Below are 18037 nucleotides of genomic sequence, written 5' to 3'. Positions count from 1 at the left end.
GTAACTTGGCTTCTCACAGTGAGGGAACCACTAGAAGGCCCTCGGTGCTGGACCTCAATGTCTGGGTAGAACAGTGGGGGTGGTTGTTGCCACCTTCACTGCTATCACTGTTGCCACACAATCCAGTGCTGTGCCATCACTGTAGAGTAATTTGGCAGATACTTGGCCCGAGATGCAGAGGCCTGGTAGCTTAAAACAGTGTATTGTGGGAACTGACGGATGTGCATGATAGGAATGAGGAATCTATATTTTTTTTTATAAATATTTTATTGAGTTTTACATAAGAAATGAAACAACAAAAAATGAACAACAACAAAAACAGAAAAGATACAGAATTACACAAACAAAAAAATGACAAAAAGTATCAAAGAAAAAAGACAAAAATAAAAACAAATTTATCTTCATAATATTCCTTGCGTTGACTTATTTCTCCGACTTCCCCAGACCTCCCTTCCCTGTATTCCAAATCATATATTCAGACAACAAATCCCTTCCCTCTGTCTTAATTAATTTTTGTCTTAATTTTAATATCTTAATATAGCTTAATCTTCTTGTACCTTAAAATATTAGATCTTTTAATTTTTAAACTTTTTACTAAAAACCTTTTACATTCAATCTGATGTCATTTTAACATTAATTAATCTTATAGTATTTCTGTAGATAATCTTTAAACTTCCTCCAATCTTCTTTCACCGTCTCTTCTCCCTGGTCTCTGATTCTGCCAGTCATTTCAGCCAATTCCATATAGTCCATTGCTTTCATCTGCCATTCTTCCAGAGTGGGTAACTCTTGTGTCTTCCAATATTGTGCGATGAGTATTCTTGCTGCTGTTGTAAGGAATGAGGAATCTAAGACGTACCTAGTGAAATTCCTAACTATAGGAATTATCCCCTGCCAGGTTCCTTCTTGCGTTTGAGGGTTCGGGAAAATACGTTACCAACACCCTTAAATTCTCGTTTCTTGGAAGATGTCAACAGGCATGGAAACCAAGGAGAAACAGAATGGTGAGATTATAATGGAACAGAACTTCAGTACACAGAAGGATCTGATGAGGAATGAAGGACCAGGGATGGTTACCATCAAACCTGTTGGAAGCATCAGAGGAAGTGATGAGCAAATAATCTATCTCCTTGGCAGTCCCTGCTCTGCCTACATATAGGGTTAGTGTTCGGGCCATGAAAAAATATAACAGAGTCAGAAGCAATAGTGTAGTGTAAATGGCTTGGCTCTTCAGTGGGGCTGGGGGAAGATGATGGGGGAAGTCATTTCCCAGTAAGGGGCCTCCAAGGAGTCTGCCTGCCTCCTTCCACTCAGCTGCCCTACAGGGGGAGGCGGCGGGCAGAACATTTGGCGCAGCGTGGAGCCTGTGAGCGTCCAAGCCACCGCGTCACTCCCAGGAGAGATGCGTGGCTCGGGCACGCTGCAGGCCCCACGGTGAGTGCCACCCTGCATTTTGTCACCCCCCTCCTCAGTGGTGACACCCGGGGCGGCCCGCCCCTACCACACACCCCTTCCTCTACCCCTGGGTAGGCTACTGTACAAAGGCAAAATTTCCATTCATTGATCTACCCACTTTGAATGAAGGGATTTGAACTATTCTACCCACATAACACAGCACAACAAATATAGGCATTATGGTGGCATGACAGTAACATCAAAAAATGTTGCAAAATGATGAGCTAAAGGAAATGTTTAGCATTGAGATATTGCTGCTGTATGATAAATTTCATCTTGTAAAACACTTGCTGGAACAATTTCTACATTGTCAATATGTTGTGCATCACATACATTCAACAGCTAGTAATAATAATAAAAAACTAATAAGAACCAAAGGGGGGGGGAAATGTATGTTTTATTTAATGTTTTTATAATAATCAAACCGACATAGCAGGGATTTGCTGATTAGTGATGGTTATTTTATCCATTTATGATGTGCTTTTAGAATGTTATTCAGGATTGGTTTGGAAACCTTGCAGGGAACTCTATTGCAATTCTGTTTTTGGAATTGAACTTTCATCAAATGACTGATTAAATTAATGCGAAAATACTGGTTCGCACAAACGAAGGCACACATTTACCTCGGAGTAAGGGGACGCGGGTGGTGCTGTGGGTTAAAGCCTCAGCGACTAGGGCTTGCCGATCGAAAGGTCTGCAGTTCGAATCCCCGCGGCGGGGTGCGCTCCCGTTGTTTGGTCCCAGCGCCTGCCAACCTAGCAGTTCGAAAGCACTCTCGGGTGCAAGTAGATAAATAGGGACCGCTTACTAGCGGGAAGGTAAACGGCGTTTCCGTGTGCGGCTCTGGCTCGCCAGAGCAGTGATGTCACGCTGGCCACGTGACCCAGAAGTGTCTCCGGACAGCGCTGGCCCTTGGCCTCTTTGAGTGAGATGGGCGCACAACCCTAGAGTCTGTCAAGACTGGCCCGTACGGGCAGGGGTACCTTTACCTTTACCTTTAAGGGAATATAGGGCTGGATTCAACTAAGTAGGGGCACTATTGAGAGCTACCACAAGTCCTACTTGTGAAACAGGGCTTTCTCTCCCACCAACGTATGCCCTGTGCACAAGAGGAGAAGAGAGGAGAGACATTAGGCAAGTAGAATGGTAGTGTTGATAGAATTGTTTGTGTTTGCGCACAACTTGCATAACATCTGCGTAGGCAAGAACATTACAGTGCAATCCTATGCATGTCTTCTAAGACTTAGTTCCATTAAGTTCAATGGGGCTTACTCCGAGGAAAGTGGATCTGGGATTGCAGCCTTTATCCCAGAGAAACCAATGGAACACTTTAGTAATGACTAACCCAAGCTCCATTGATTTAAATGGGATCAAATCATGACTAACACTACAATCCTATGCATGCACCACTTAGTTAATTTCACTAACTCCAAGTTTATATAGGATGACAATTGGATCAATCTGCACTTATTTTTCCAGGTCTACAACTTTTAATTCAGGCATGGTGAACCTTTGGCCCTGCAGATGTTGCTGAACTACAACTCCCATCAGCCTCACCGAGCATGGGCAATGGCCAGAGGTGATGAGAGTTGTAGTTTAGCAACATCTGCAGGGACAAAGGTTCCCCACACCTATTGATCAATTCATGGCAGGGTCTGGGCAGAGGAGGAATGGTGGAGACCGCCTCCCCAGCCTGACCCTTCCAGAGAAGAAGGAGACAGTTCAGAATTACAACAGGGGTTTGAGGGAGGTCACAGCTCAGAGGCAGATGAGGGGGAAAGCTGGGAAATAATGGGAGAGGAGGAGGAAGGAGCACCAGGGGAGTGACAGCTGACAGGCTCAGTGTCTTTAAAAAGCATCCCAGACCCGCCCCCTTCTCCCAAAACATTGCGGGCCTTGAAAGTAGTAGAGCAAAGAGCTCAAAGGCCGAAGGCGCTTTCCAGCTCCCATAGCAATAACTCATGAGGAAGTGGGAGAGACGGATGGGGTGGGGTTTCACTCAGAGCAACACCATTATTCTGAGGGGCCACATTCCCAAGCCTCTCTCTGTGAATATGGAATAAAAGCAGATGGCAAGGACTTTCCTTGTCTTGTCCATTCCTGGCAACCTGCTGTGGGTGTTGGCTCCTCTGCTGCCTGACAATTAGAAGGGCAAAGTTCTTCCTGACTCTTGGTTGTTGTTGTTTAGTCGTTTAGTCATGTCCAACTCTTCGTGACCCCATGGACCAGAGCACGCCAGGCACTCCTGTCTTCTACTGCCTCTCGCAGTTGGGTCAAACCCATGCTGGTAGCTTCGAGAACACTGTCCAACCATCTCGTCCTCTGTCACCCCCTTCTCCTTGTGTCCTCCATCTTTCCCAACATCAGGGTCTTTTCCAGGGAGTCTTCGCTTCTCATGAGGTGGCCAAAGTACTGGATCCTCAGCTTCAGGATCTGTCCTTCCAGTGAGCACTCAGGGCTGATTTCCTTCAGAATGGAGAGGTTTGATCTTCTTGCAGTCCATGGGACTCTCAAGAGTCTCCTCCAGCACCATAATTCAAAAGCATCAATTCAGCTCTTGGTTGCCACTGTCCATTAATGTTTCTTTCTTATCACTTTCAGTTTTTCCTTTGATGAAGTTACCTCATACTATGAGCTACCTGTGGATTGAATACCTAGCACTGTGGGTGTTGCTGATGGTCGACAACGGAAGTGAAATCATGCAGGCGAGAGCGCCACTGTTCCCTAACAAACCATTTCTAGTAGTTTGGAATGCACCTACTGAGCAGTGTCGGCGGCGCTACAAGGTCGATTTGGACCTCAACATTTTCGACATCCTGACAAACCCAAACGAGACCTTGAGCGGCTCCAGTGTGACAATATTCTACCACACTCATCTCGGGTACTATCCCCATGTAGAAGACAATGGCGAATCCATCAATGGCGGGGTGCCTCAAAACGAGAGCCTCATCAAACATCTCATCAAAGCCAAGGCTGACATTGAGCATTCCATCGCCATGAAGAAATTCCAAGGACTCGGGGTCATCGACTGGGAAAACTGGAGACCCCAGTGGGATAGAAACTGGGGCCATAAAGCCATTTACAGAAATAAGTCCCTTGAACTTGTCAGAAAGCAGCATCCGCAGTGGCCTGAGAACAAGATCAAGAAAGTTGCGAAGGAAGATTTTGAAAATGCAGGGAGGGGTTTTATGAACAGCACCCTTTTCCTAGCTGAAGATATGAGGCCAAATGGGCTCTGGGGTTACTATCTCTACCCCGACTGCTACAATTATGATTACAAGAACCACCCAGACAAGTATACAGGCAAATGTCCAGACATTGAATCGTTCCGGAATGATAATCTGCTTTGGCTGTGGAAAGAAAGCACTGCCCTTTACCCTTCCGTATACCTGGAATACATGCTGAAGTGTAGCCCAAACGCTTTGAAATTTGTACACTATCGGGTCAAAGAAGCAATACGCATTGCTTCGATCGCTCGGAAGGACTATGCTTTGCCTGTTTTTGTGTATGCTAGGCCATATTATGCCTATACATTCCATGAGTTGACGGAGGTAAGGATGCCGGTATCTAATAAGCTCCCAGATCCACCAACACGTGTTACCCTTTCTGATATTCTTGCATATTGACGGGATTGTACAGAGGTGAAAACCATAATGTTAGAGAAAGGGACTTATGGAAGATCGCAGGACAGCTTTTGCTAGTAATCTGTACTTTGAAACCAGGACTCCCTGCTATGGAAGGTGGATTGCAGACTTCTCTTAAATCTGAGGGTACACTAGTGATGCCAAACATTCACACGAGCAGCAATGTGCATAAAAGAGACTGCAAAGGTGGTATGGGAACCAGGACCTAGCAGTTAGAGGTCCTCAAAGATGTTTCTTTATGGCAGGGATAGGGAACCTGTAGCTCTCCTAGACATACAACTCCCATCATTCCTTTAAAAAAAAAATTATTAATTTTTCAGGTATACATTTTCCACAATTAAATATACAATACATCAAATGACTTCCCTTCTTCCCATTCCATGGTTCCTTAGACTTCCAAAATTAACTGCATACTCTATTTCCTCCATCTAGTTTCCCCCTTTCCATTATATCTTAATCTACATTATACTGTTGAATTTACAATTTTCACTTGCTTACAGTTGTTTTCCAAATACTCCACAAATATTCTCCATTCTTCTTTATACACCCATTCTTATTGTTCTCTTACCTTGCTGGTTAGGCCTGCTAGCTCTGCACATTCCATCATTTTCAGTTGTTCCTCCTTTTCTGGACCTTATCCCACCTTCTATTTCTGAGCTAACATAATCCAAGCTGCTGTTGTTGCATACAGAAACAGCTTTTTCTGCCCCCTGTATGTACCATGCCCAAAAGAAATGCCTCTGGGTTGTTTTTTTTTGGGGGGGGGGAATGTTCTTTTAAACAATTTTTTCATTTCATTATAAATCATTTCCCAATACAGTCATACCTTGGTTTTCGAACAGCTTAGTTCTTGAATGTTTCGGCTCCCGAATGCCACAATAGTTCGGTTTGCGAACTATTTTTGGAAGCCCAATGTCCGGCGGGGCTTCCGATTGGCTGCAGGAGCTTCCTGCGGCCAATCAGAAGCCATGTTTTGGTTTCTGAATGTTTTGGAAGTCGAACGGACTTCCGGAACGGATTTCGTTTGACTTTCAAGGTTCGACTGTACTCCTTAACTATTCTGCATGACCACCACATATGATGAAATGCTCCTTCTGCTTCTTTCCATTCCCAACAGATACCTGCAACTCCCATCATTCCTGACCATTGGCCACATGGACTGGACTTAATGGGAACTGGAGTCCAACAACATACAAGTTTCCCATCCTCGCTTTAGGGAAATGCATATTAAGCCTATCCCCAAGGGAGGGGAGTGGGACTCATCTGTCAAAGCACTCACTGGTGACCATGCCTCAAAGTTTCTGCTTTTAGCATCTCTGAGGATGGGGTTTCATGTGGGTACATCTTCATGCTGTTGGGAATCCTGACTGAACCTGGGTTCTTGACAGTACGTGTAACGTCAGGGAACTGTGGCTGGCAGGCATGTTAATCCCATTCCTCTCAAAAATTCACTAAAGTTACCTGTGCCCCATGGGAAGGTGCTTATGTATATACCGCAGCTTGACTGGCAAACTGTTAAATGTCTCATGTAAAAGCACTGATCTAAAATACAGTGGAACCTCAGGTTATGAACTTAATTCGTTCTGGAGGTCCATTCTTAATCCGAAACCATTCTTAACCTGAGGCGCACTTTCGCTAGTGGGGGCCTCCCACTGCCACTGCGCCGCCGGCATGCAATTTCCGTTCTCGTCCTGGGGCAAAGTTTGCAACCCAAGGTACTACTTCCAGGTTAGCAGAGTTTGTAACCCGAAGTGTTTGTAACCCAAAACGTTTGTTACCACTGTAACCAGAATAATTATGCAGGGATAGTTTGAACTATTTTTATACAATCATGTGCATTCTTTGTAAAGTAATGTACAGCGCTGCATTTTCGCAGTCCACTCTATTTTCTGTGTTGGCCGGTGTGAGGAATAATACAGGGCCGGCAACAAACAGAGGCTGGTGTGAGGTGTATGAGAATGTGAGGGGAGAACAGTGCGTGATTTCTATCACCTCAGTGAGAACAAGGCCTCAGAAGCTGCATCCAGATAAATGCAGTGTATAATACATCAGCTTTATTTGCTCTCTCGGGTCAAAGAAACGTCACAGGTTGACTGTCGTCACCTGCTGAATTACAAAGGCCAGAGTGAAATTGCCAGAAGCAGTTAAAATGACAAGACCAGATAAAACAAACAAACAGAAAAGCACACCACTGATTCAGCTAGTACTGAAACTCAGCAGTAATTAGTAATCAGCACCATAAAATACAATACAATATAAAAATAGCTCATTAACCAATGCAGAAAGAAAATATTCATCATAAATGTGCATGTTAGGACGACTGAAAGCAAAGAATTAAAAACATATTTTTATTATAATGTTTCCAGGCTGTGTCTCATCTTGGGGAGTGCACAACAGTTAATGAAATACAAAATACTAAAACCATAAAAAGTCTAAAATCAAATATACAATGATTGCAAATAGTACAGATCTCATCCCTCCACAGATGCTCGACAGCACAGAAACATTTTCATGTGGCAATGAAAATTTGGAAAAACAAGCTTTCCCCTTCCCAGCAGTTTTTTTTAAAAGAACTGGCAATATATATTTCCATTTTCTCTGTCACTCAGAACCTGCAGAACATGTAGTTTTCAGACCATCTTCAAGAGCAGCCTTATGTTAAGCACGTTACAGTTGTACCTTGCTTTTCGAACGCCTAGTGACTCGAACATTTTGGCTTCCAAATGTGAGTGTTCCGGGTTGCAAACGTTTTTCGGAAACCGAACGTCCGACGCAGCTTCTGCGGCTTCTGATCAAGTGCAGGAAGCTCCTGCAGCCAATCGGAAGCCACACCTTGGTTTTCAAACATTTTTGGAATTTGAGCGGACTTCTGGAACGAATTCCGTTCGAGAACCAAGGTACGACAATTCTAGGAAGTAAAAAAGTTACTACTACTACTAATTTTTATTTATACCCCGCCCTCCCCAGCCAAGCCTGGGCTCAGGGCGGCTAACAAGCAATAATAAAAACAAGTTGAATGAATACAACTTAAAAACAAGATTAAAATACAACATTAAAATATTGAAACTTTAAAATATTAACATGCAGCCTCATCACAGGAGGAGAAAGGAAAAAGAAAAAAGAAAGAGGGGAGGGAATCAAATTGGCTCCAAGCCAAAGGCCAGGCGGAACAGCTCTGTCTTACAGGCCCTGCGGAAAGAAATCAGATCCTGCAGGGCCCTGGTCTCATGAGGCAGAGCGTTCCACCAGGTCGGAGCCAGTGTTGAAAAGGCAATGGCTCTGTTTGAAGTTTATCTAACTTCCTTAGGGCCTGGGACCACTAGGGTGTTGCTATTTATGGACCTTGAGGCTCTCTGTGGGGCATACCGGGAAAGGCTGTCCCGTAGGTACGAGGGTCCTAGGCCATGAAGGGCTTTAAAGGTCAAAACCAGCACCTTAAACCTGAACCTGTACTCCACTGGGAGCCAGTGCAGCTGGAAAAGCACTGGGTGAAAATGCTCCCATAGCAGAGACCCCGTGAGGAGCCTCACTGCAGCATTCTGTACCCGCTGGAGTTTCTGGGACAGATTCAAGGGTAGCCCCGTGTAGAGCGAATTACAGTAGTCAAGCCTGGAGGTGACCGTCGCATGGATCACTAGGGTGTAGACCATCATGGCTAGGCAACTCCAGGAAGGATTTCAGTTGGCAAACCAGCCATAGATGGCAATAGCTTTTGCTGCATCCACCTGGGTTTCCAATGCTGCTTCTGGGAGTATGTTCACCCGATTATGCAGAGATTTCCACTTCAGACCTCCCACATAGGTTTGACACTGAAGCTGATGGAGGTGTTGGGGGGTAAAGTTAGCATGCAGAGCCCCTTCCTCTCTGTCTACATGTAGGAGGAGGCAGGTGGAGCAAGTGATCAGGGCTATGTTGTCTAAACTTTCTATCACTTGTATATATTCAAGGCAGTTCTGGTGGATACAAAATTCCCTACATTTCAGTTCTGTATTCAAGCTGTGTACACACCATACGCTTAAAGCACGCAACTTCCTCTGAAAAATCTGGTTTATTATAAGGATGGTAAAAATTGGAGCTCCGTAGGAGATAAACTAGGGATGCGGGTGGCGCTGTGGGTTAAACCACAGAGCCTAGGACTTGCCGATCAGAAGGTCGGTGGTTCAAATCCCCATGGCGGGGTGAGCTCCCGTTGCTTGGTCCCAGCTCCTGCCCACCTAGCAGTTTGAAAGCATATCAAAGTACAAGTAGATAAATAGGTACTGCTCCGGTGGGAAGGTAAACGGCGTTTCTATGTGCTGCTCTGGTTCGCCAGAAGTGGCTTACTCATGCCGGCCACATGACCCGGAAGCTCCCTCGGCCAATAAAGCAAGATGAGCACTGCAACCCCAGAGTCGGTCACGACTGGACCTAATGGTCAGGGGTCCCTTTACCTTTACCTAGGATATAAATTTACAGTTCCCAGGATTCTCTGAGGGCAGCAATCTACTTTAAATGTATGGTGTGTACAGAACCTCTCAAAGCAGGACACTTATGTCATCTGTAATTCGGGGTTGGTAAAGGGATGGGATATCACAGGATGAGTGCTGAATTATATAGCTGTCATGGGATGGGGGTATAGCTTTCTGGATTCAGAACCTTTGAATTTAATAGATGGTTCACTTTGCTTCAAAAGTTATATGTTTACTGTGCTCTAACCTGATCATTTGGGTGTCTCTTGAAATCGCCACCATTGCTTTTCCTGCAGACAGTGTTTGCTTATTTTTTAAAAAAGAGAGTTGATAGTGGTGCGAGAGAGGTATTATTGCTTATGGTGTGTGCATTCAACTCACTGAGATCTCTGGCAAACAGGCGCTACAGAGTATTATTGTAGTGTTTCAAAAACCATCCAAACTTGTTTCACAAGAGGTGACCCCCCCAACCCCCCCCTGAAAAAATGGGTGGATACAAAATGGGCAATGATGCTTTGACTGTGCATCATGCTCTATTAGGGTTGCCATGTGTCCTCTTTTTCGAGGACATGTCCTCTTTTTCAGGGGTGAAATGTCTGTCTGGGTGAATTTTTAATTATTATTTTTTGCCAAAATGTCTCTGGCTATACTTTCTGGATGAGACGTAGACATAATGGGTGGCTGAAGACTTGCTTTCCTCTTCTCTTCTCCTGACCCCCTCAGCAATATATCACAGCTATTATAGGGACGCGGGTGGCATGTGGGTTAAACCACAGAGCCTAGGACTTGCCGATCAGAAGGTCAGTGGTTCGGATCCCCACGACGGGGTGAGCTCCCATTGCTCGGTCCCTGCTCCTGCCCACCTAGCAGTTTGAAAGCACGTCAAAGTGCAAGTAGATAAATAGGTACCACTCCTGCGGGAAGGTAAACAGCATTTCCGTGTGCTGCTCTGGTTCACCAGAAGCGGCTTAGTCATGCTGGCCACATGACCACATGAAGCTGTATGCTGGCTCCCTCAGCCAATAAAGCAAGATGAGCACCGCAACCCCAGAGTCGATCACGACTGGACCTAATGGTCAGGGGTCCCTTTACCCTTTCACTATAGCTTACATGTCGTAGGGGTATTTAGAATGAGAGCCGTCACCGCATACTCTTCTTTGCTCGTCAAAATATGGCAGACCTATTATATTATGCGTATCCGTGGCTTACTTTTCAGGAAGACTTGGTGAACACTATTGGTGAGAGTGCAGCCATGGGGGCAGCAGGAGTTGTCCTGTGGGGAAGCATGCAGTATGCCAGTTCTAATGTAAGTGAATTTGGGTTAAGAAAATGAGCTGAGTTTTGCAGGAATTCTTGGGACACCCCCTCCTCCTAAACATACCCCCAATCCCCAAAAGATGGCAGCAAAGATAGCAGGTTCTTGCTATTTCTATGGCCCACAGATCTGGGAATGGCAATATGCATTCCAAGACTGGCCTTCCCAGAAAAAAGATCTCCAATGGTTTAGCTAAGGCCCGGGGTCCGGATCCGGCCCAATGGCCTTCTCAATCTGGCCCACGGATGGTCCGGGAATCAATGTGTTTTTACATGAGTAGAACATGTCCTTTTATTCAAGACACATCTCTGGGTTATTTGTGGGGCCTGCCTGGTGTTTTTACATGAGTAGAATGTGTGCTTTTATTTAAAATGCATCTCTGGGTTAGTTGTGGTGCATAGGAATTCATTCATTTTTTCCCCTTCCAAAATATAGTCTGGTCCCCCACAAGATCTGAGGGACAGTAGATCCGCCCCCTGCTGAAAAAGTTTGCTGACCCCTGGTAGCTCGTAAAAATCCCCAAATCAAATTTATTTTATTTTATTTGTTGGTACTGATCCAAAGATATACAGAAATACATACCCATTACAAAGTATCTTTTTATAATATACTGAGATAAAAGGACTCTAACCTAAAAAAAGAGCAAAGAAAATACAAGAAAATGAGAAATCTAAAGAAGGAGAAAGCAAAAAAGAAGGAAAAGTAAGAAAAAAAAAACCCCTAAAGAAAGATAGCGTAGAATAAAAGGATTTCTGGATCTCTACAGCTACATATAACATTCATTCTTTAGAACACAACCATTCTATCTTCTATAAGCTAGTAGTTTTTCAAATCCAGATATTACAAGTTCATTTTCTCTTTTATGCAAAAGCCCATTAGGAATTTCCAGTCCTTAACAAATGTTATTAATGGTTTTTCCTCTAATTAAGCATGTTGGTTTAGCCATCTCAGCTAAGTCCAATAATTTTATCAGCCATTCTTCTGTAAGTGGGTAAGGCACACTCACACATCAATTTTAGAATACATCTGAACAGGACAAGCTCGGTGGCTCATCTGAGCGAGAGGTAAACCTAGAGATTTGCATGTGGTTGTTGTGCGCATGCATTTGGAAGAATACGGTATTCATTTGGAAGAATAGTAAAGAAACCATGCATTTGGAAGAATAGTAAAGAAAAAGTGTTTTATATGTGTTATAACACTGTGATGCCAGGTGGCGCTGTAGAGTTCCGTCTTTCGCCAATGTGATTTCCCACTTTGAGGTTTACAACACGTTTTCCTGAAACGCTTTCCTGATGTGTCTAGATCCAGCCTATAGTAACACTTGGGGTGTCAAATGTAGAATGCACGAGCTGTGCAACATTTTGTGCTGCAGAACTGAAACCCAAATTTTAATTTTTTTGGTAGCATGTAATAGAGATATTCTAGGGACGTGGGTGGCACTGTGGGTTAAACCACAGAGCCTAGGACTTGCCAATCAGAAGGTCGGTGGTTCAAATCCCCGTGATGGGGTGAGCTCCCATTGTTCGGTCCCTGCTCCTGCCAACCTAGCACTTCGAAAGCACATCAAAGTGCAAGTAGATAAATAGGCACCACTCTGGAGGGAAGGTAAACGGCGCTTCCGTGCGCTCCTCTGGTTCACCAGAAGCAGCTTAGTCATGCTGGCCACATGGCCCGGAAGCTGTACACCGGCTCCCTTAGCCAATAAAGCGAGATGAGCGCCGCAACCCCAGAGTCGGTCACAACTGGACCTAATGGTCAGGGATCTCTTTACCTTTTTTTAACAGAGATATTCTAATGAATGTACTCATTTTGTGCATGTGCGATTTTGGCTTCAAAAATCTGTGATCTACCAAACCTATTTATGCTAGACTTTGAATGGGGAAGCAAAGAGGAAGTTACTACTTGCCTATAAGAGACTGGAGGATGGGGAGAACCTGGTACTGGGATTAGCAAATGTCAGACCAAACACTTTCCTTACCCACACATTTTGTCATTGTCCTCCGTACTCCAGAAATTTAGGAATAAACAAACAAAGCTGAGATTTTTGCGATTCAAAGAACGTTCACAGTCACTCATGACTGAGCCCATTTCACATCCCCTTGAACAAATATCTGCGCTAGTCATTTAGACAATACAGTGGTACCTCGGTTCTCGAACAAAATCTGTTCTGGAAGCCCGTTTGGCTTCTGAAACATTTGAAAACCGAGGCACGGCTTCCCATTGGTTGCAACAGCTTCTTGCACTCAGTGGAAGCCATGTCAATGTTCAGGTTCCAAAAGACGTTCGAAAACCGAAACACTTACTTCTGTGTTTTCGGCTTTCGGGAGCCAAAACGTATGATAACGGAAGCGTTCGGGAACCAAGGTCTGCCTGTAGTGCCAACTGCTTAGAGGTGGAATCCTATAGTTCCACTTACCTGGGAATAAGATCCATTGCACTCAGTGTGACCTCTTTCTGAGAAGACATCTCTAGGATTGCTCTGTCTTTGTTTTCTTTTAGGACAGCTGTTTAACAGTGAAAAAGTACGTTGATGGTCTCTTAGGACATTACATCATGAATGTGACCTCTGCAGCCAAGCTCTGCAGCAAAGTTCTCTGTAAGAAGAACGGAAGATGCATTCGTAAAAACAGTGACTCGGATGCCTACCTGCACTTGTCTCCTGACAGTTTTAAGATCTGGCTCAATATCTCTGAAACGGAGAGAAGAGTAGTTGTACAAGGAAATCTGAAGCAGGAGGACTTGGAGGTCATGAAAGAGAAATTCATCTGTCAGTGTTACCAAGGGTGGATGGGGTTGTTTTGTGAACTGCCTACTCACCACAAAAAGCGGTGCAAACCTGATTCAGTCTAATATTCAATATTTCATTACCAAACTCTTACTGTGGAGTGTTAGTCAGATTTTAATCAAAAGCAGGCAGACGTTTATTGACGGATGAATTCCCCAATACAAAGCAAATTACCCAAGAACCCAAGTATATCCATAAATCCATTTACTCTAAAATCAGCAAGTTGCGTATCCCATACAATTAACAGAACTGTGGAATAGTCTCGAGTGAATACTATACTGCAGAACTCTCCGAACTTTTCGTGCTGGTGACCAATGCTTTTCTAAAAAAATGTTTAGGGGTACTCTCATTTTGACTTAAAGAAAATCACCATTTTATAGGTCAGACCAGGGAAAATAAATACAGAAAATGTACAAAAGTACAAAGATTCACAAAATGTTTAGGGATACGCATACCACTGTATCCCCCCAGAAGAAAAGCACTGCTGGTGACATACTTTTTAGATATGCATCATTTCATGACACCGTAATCCAGCTTTATTAGCAAACCGGAGGTTAAACTAACCTCTTTCCAGTCCCGGGAGTTGCGCAGGGAGTGTTTGCACGACACAACTACACACTGCAGCTGACACGATGACGTGTTGCAACATATAGTTTGGAAAGCTCCCCTATACTGGGTCCAGGAGGATAATCCTCTCAGATTCTGTGTGAACAGGCTCAAGCTATTTCTCACTTTGAGATACCAAAATCTTCCAAAGATCTGTTAAGGAAGTCCTTTTAAAAAACTCTCTACACGCAAAGCTGATGTATCTCAGCTGCTTGCAGAATTAGTGATAGTTCACCTGTTCTCAGAGGGCTTGAGATTGTCCTACCAAAGGGATATAGCTCAGCAGTAAAGGAACGCAGACACCAGTATCCCCAGTTAGGACTACTGCCGGACAATACTGAGGTTGATGGACTTGGTATAAGGCAGTTCCTATGTTTCTTGGCTGATAATTGTTTTATATGTCTTAGCCGAAGAGCTTGTACCCACCCCAGGTTATCTCGTTTGTGCCTTCAGGATACACTTATTATTATTATTTATGGAATTTACCTGGAGGTCTCAAAGTTGCATGTAGTATCATCATTGAAATGTGCATCCGTGGTATGTCATTGTTTTCAAAGTAACATCACCTTTATAAGAAAACACAAGCCTTGATCAATGATGTCTTGATCTGGTTTGCATGTAACACTAACACTAACTCTTTTGTAAAGTTCCTGAATTATCTATCTCATGTCTCTGTCTCCACTCAGGTAACAAACCAGAGCTCATTTACTGCCTTATTGATGGCACAGAGGTTGCTGTCACTCCTCAATGCAAGGCATAAATAACCCTTAGCTTCTTGGCTTCCTAGAAACTTCACCATTCGATATGCCAAATACTCTGCTCAACATAGCTCAGCATGTGAAAAATGGCACCAGACAAATGTTCTACCCAACATAAAAACCAGCACATCCCATTTTTGCCTGCAAGGGGAAATTCCATTTATGCCAGACATAGACAATGTGACTCTGACACAGTCCCCAGGCAGCATGGCCAATGCTCAGGGATGACAGAAGTTGCAATTCAGTCCAGCAACATCTGTAGGGTATCCAATTGGCTACCATTGATTCGTGACAACTTTCCCCCCATAAGAACAATGCAAGATTCACATTGTGGGTTAATATTAAAGGTGTCTACTGCAGCAAAACAAAGGAGTACATTCTTCATCAGATCTAAAAGGACTTATGGAATAATGTGGCATTCCTCTGTTCTTGAGAATGGGCATCAATACTGTGGGAATTTTTTCAGTTTTATGCTCTCTTTAAAGTTCAGGTTCTATATTCTATGGCCCCATTTGTACCATGTCTTTAAATCACTCTTATACCACTTTAACAGTCATGGCTTCCTCCAAAGCATCATGGGAACTGTAGCTTGTTAAGGGAGCTGAACATTCTTAGGAGACCCCTATTCCCCTCACAGAACTACAATTCCCAGAATTCCCTGGGAAGAGGGATTGATTGCTAAAATGGTTCCCCAACAATGTTTATGCCATTAACAAACTACAATTCTTAGGAGTCCTTGCAGGAAGCCATCATTGCTTAAAGTGATATGATGATGCTTTATGTGTATAACGCAGACCTTATAGCAAACTCCTTTTTCCTGCTTTCTAGCGGCTTTCTTTTATTTTGTCCAAAACCCCATTGTTGCCATTGCTAGTTTTAACTTTCATCATTCTGAAGTAAGATAAGAAATACTAAAGGACTTGAATTGTCCTCAGTATTCATTTCCCAGTGTGCCATGATTTTGTAGAACCAAATCTCTTACACTTCTCATATCTCTCACCTGCACATTTTCTTGGACTGCTTTTTGTTTGGTGCTTGCCCCTACATAAGACCTGTTTACAAGATTTTTCAGTGTGTTTGATGTTCTGTCATGTTCAGTGTTTGCTCTATCCATATTGAAGAAGAAGAAAAAATTCAGAAAATCTTCCCATCATTCATTCATATTGCAGCAATGAGGTTTACATGACTCTCTGAATCATACTGTTTATTATTTAAGATCCTCTTCAGCTAAGACTCTTGTATTTTTAAGATTTCATAAGAGTTGAAATTTGAATTTGGTATTAATATATTTGCCTAATTTGACTATTGATTCTTTAGCTCATTAAACTCTAAGAGCAGCATCCAGTGCATTTAAATTCATGTATCATACCTGGAGTCAACGGGAAATAATTCTCAAACAAAAACTTGTGATATTTTCCCTCCTCCTTGTCACAACCTTTTATTTCCTCATATTCACTGGGTCAAAAGGAAGAAGGGGGATAGCTCTCTGTCTCTGCTTCTTGTAGAAACCTTATTGCTTTTTCCTAGTGTTTATCCTAGGGAGAATTTTAATAATGGTTCCCTCTTGAAAATTTCCAAAGAACATTCGCAAACCGGAACACTCACTCATCTTTTCTGCGAATGTTCTTTGGAACCTGAATGTCCGACGCGACTTCCAAGAGACCTTGGTTTCTGAAAGTTTTGGAAGTCAAATGGACTCCTGGAATGGATTCCGTTCAATTTCTGAGGTACCACTGTATTGCCCAACATGCTCCTTGATTAATTTCACCCCGGAAGAGACTGGGTGATTTGTAGAAGCCAAGTTACACATTATCCCATGTGAGTTTTTCTTTTTCCCCCTCATCCAGAAGGACACCTAGATTTTTTGATGCAACTGTTCCACCTGGAATTTGGGAGAGGGGGAAGATACCCCAAAATTCATCTGGTAGCAGCATTATTGTATTTTTTCTTACATGTATATCCAACCTTTCTTCTATCCTGGAACACATGGCGGCATGCAAGTTGTCTCTCATCTGGGTAGCACTGACCAAACCAAGACCTGATTAACTTCAGGTAGACAGTGATTTGACTGATGTTATAAGTTGCACTGAATTCGTTGAGTTGTACTTCTGCATAGACATGCTTAGGATTGGCCTGCACGAGTCATGGCTCATAATAGAATCGTAATGAATATTTTAAGGCGGTAATGGCCAGTTTAAACCAAGACACATAAGTGGGACTGACTTCAGTTAAATAGAGATTTAGCGAAAGTCTCCAGTTTTACTCTTTGCCCTGAGTCACCTCTGTAATGACATGTTTGGTGGAAAGCAAACAGAAAAAGGTTTGACATTCAACTTCTCTCTTCTGCATGGGATAGCTGGCATGACTGATGGCAAATCGGAAGGTAATCATAACTGTATTTTTCATTTAAAATGCAGACCTGTTCTTTTAGAACCAAGTTGGAAGTCTTGAGATTTCTGTTATTTATTTTACCTGTCTAGGGTTGACTTTTAGTATCCATTGTTTTGGGGATTTTTTAAAATCATGGTGCATTGCAAATTTAGCTAAACAAATTTGTTAGAAGACCAAACTTGCTGGTGCCGTTTCTGCATTGGGCAAAATTAATCCAAACTGTTATTTTGAACAACATGGAATTTAATATACATCAGGAATTATATTCTTAGATCCTACTGACATCCCAACAATACAGAAAAGTGCTCTTAGATGCTACCTGCAAGAGACCTAAAATTGGCAGTGGTAAGTAATCTTGGGGAATAACTGTATTGCTGAGAATAATTCATTTTTCATTTCTGCGTTATGAACAACCCTGTGTAATTCCAAAGCTTGCACACCAAAATAGCAACTTTTGTACTTTAAGATTCAAATTTAACAGGTGCAACTTTCCAAATGGGCGCAACCTTCAAAAATAAAATAAAATGTTACAGTCTTCATTAAAGGGTGCAGACTACTCATTCCCTTCAAGCAGGCTGTTCCACTACCGCTCCCATTCTACATTTCCATTTCCCTAATCAAATTGGCACTCAATA

General features: G+C 43.2%; 1 protein-coding gene across 3 annotated transcripts; it reads left to right on the top strand.

Annotated features, from left to right (window-relative positions):
- The first annotated feature begins 841 nt into the window (after positions 1-841).
- LOC310658132 (hyaluronidase-like) lies at positions 842-13828 on the top strand. 3 transcript variants are annotated; one of them, XM_083399875.1, is made up of 4 exons: positions 842-1004; positions 4057-5006; positions 10764-10853; positions 13362-13734. In XM_083399875.1, exons 1-4 carry the CDS (start codon positions 968-970, stop codon positions 13710-13712), a joined length of 1428 nt encoding a protein of 475 aa, XP_083256001.1. In that variant the 5' UTR covers positions 842-967; the 3' UTR covers positions 13713-13734. The 3 variants fall into 3 exon arrangements, with proteins under 3 accessions (XP_083256001.1, XP_083256003.1, XP_083256002.1); XM_083399876.1 differs by lacking the exon at positions 842-1004 and adding an exon at positions 1012-1160; XM_083399877.1 differs by lacking the exon at positions 10764-10853 and having other exon boundaries at positions 13362-13828.
- Positions 13829-18037: the final 4209 nt, after the last annotated feature.

This window comes from Podarcis tiliguerta, assembly GCF_965153285.1.
Source record: "Podarcis tiliguerta genome assembly, chromosome: 10".
NCBI lineage: Eukaryota > Metazoa > Chordata > Lepidosauria > Squamata > Lacertidae > Podarcis > Podarcis tiliguerta.
Note: the sequence above shows the minus strand (reverse complement) of the source record. Positions and strands in the feature narration are given on the sequence as shown.

Bases quoted from the DNA above. Each gene is read 5' to 3' on its own strand.
- LOC310658132 (XM_083399875.1), top strand. From the start codon at position 968: ATGTCAACAGGCATGGAAACCAAGGAGAAACAGAATG. The intron at 1,005-4,056 runs GTGAGATTATAA...TATCACTTTCAG, and splicing joins AACCAAGGAGAAACAGAATG to TTTTTCCTTTGATGAAGTTA. The intron at 5,007-10,763 runs GTAAGGATGCCG...CTTACTTTTCAG, and splicing joins CATTCCATGAGTTGACGGAG to GAAGACTTGGTGAACACTAT.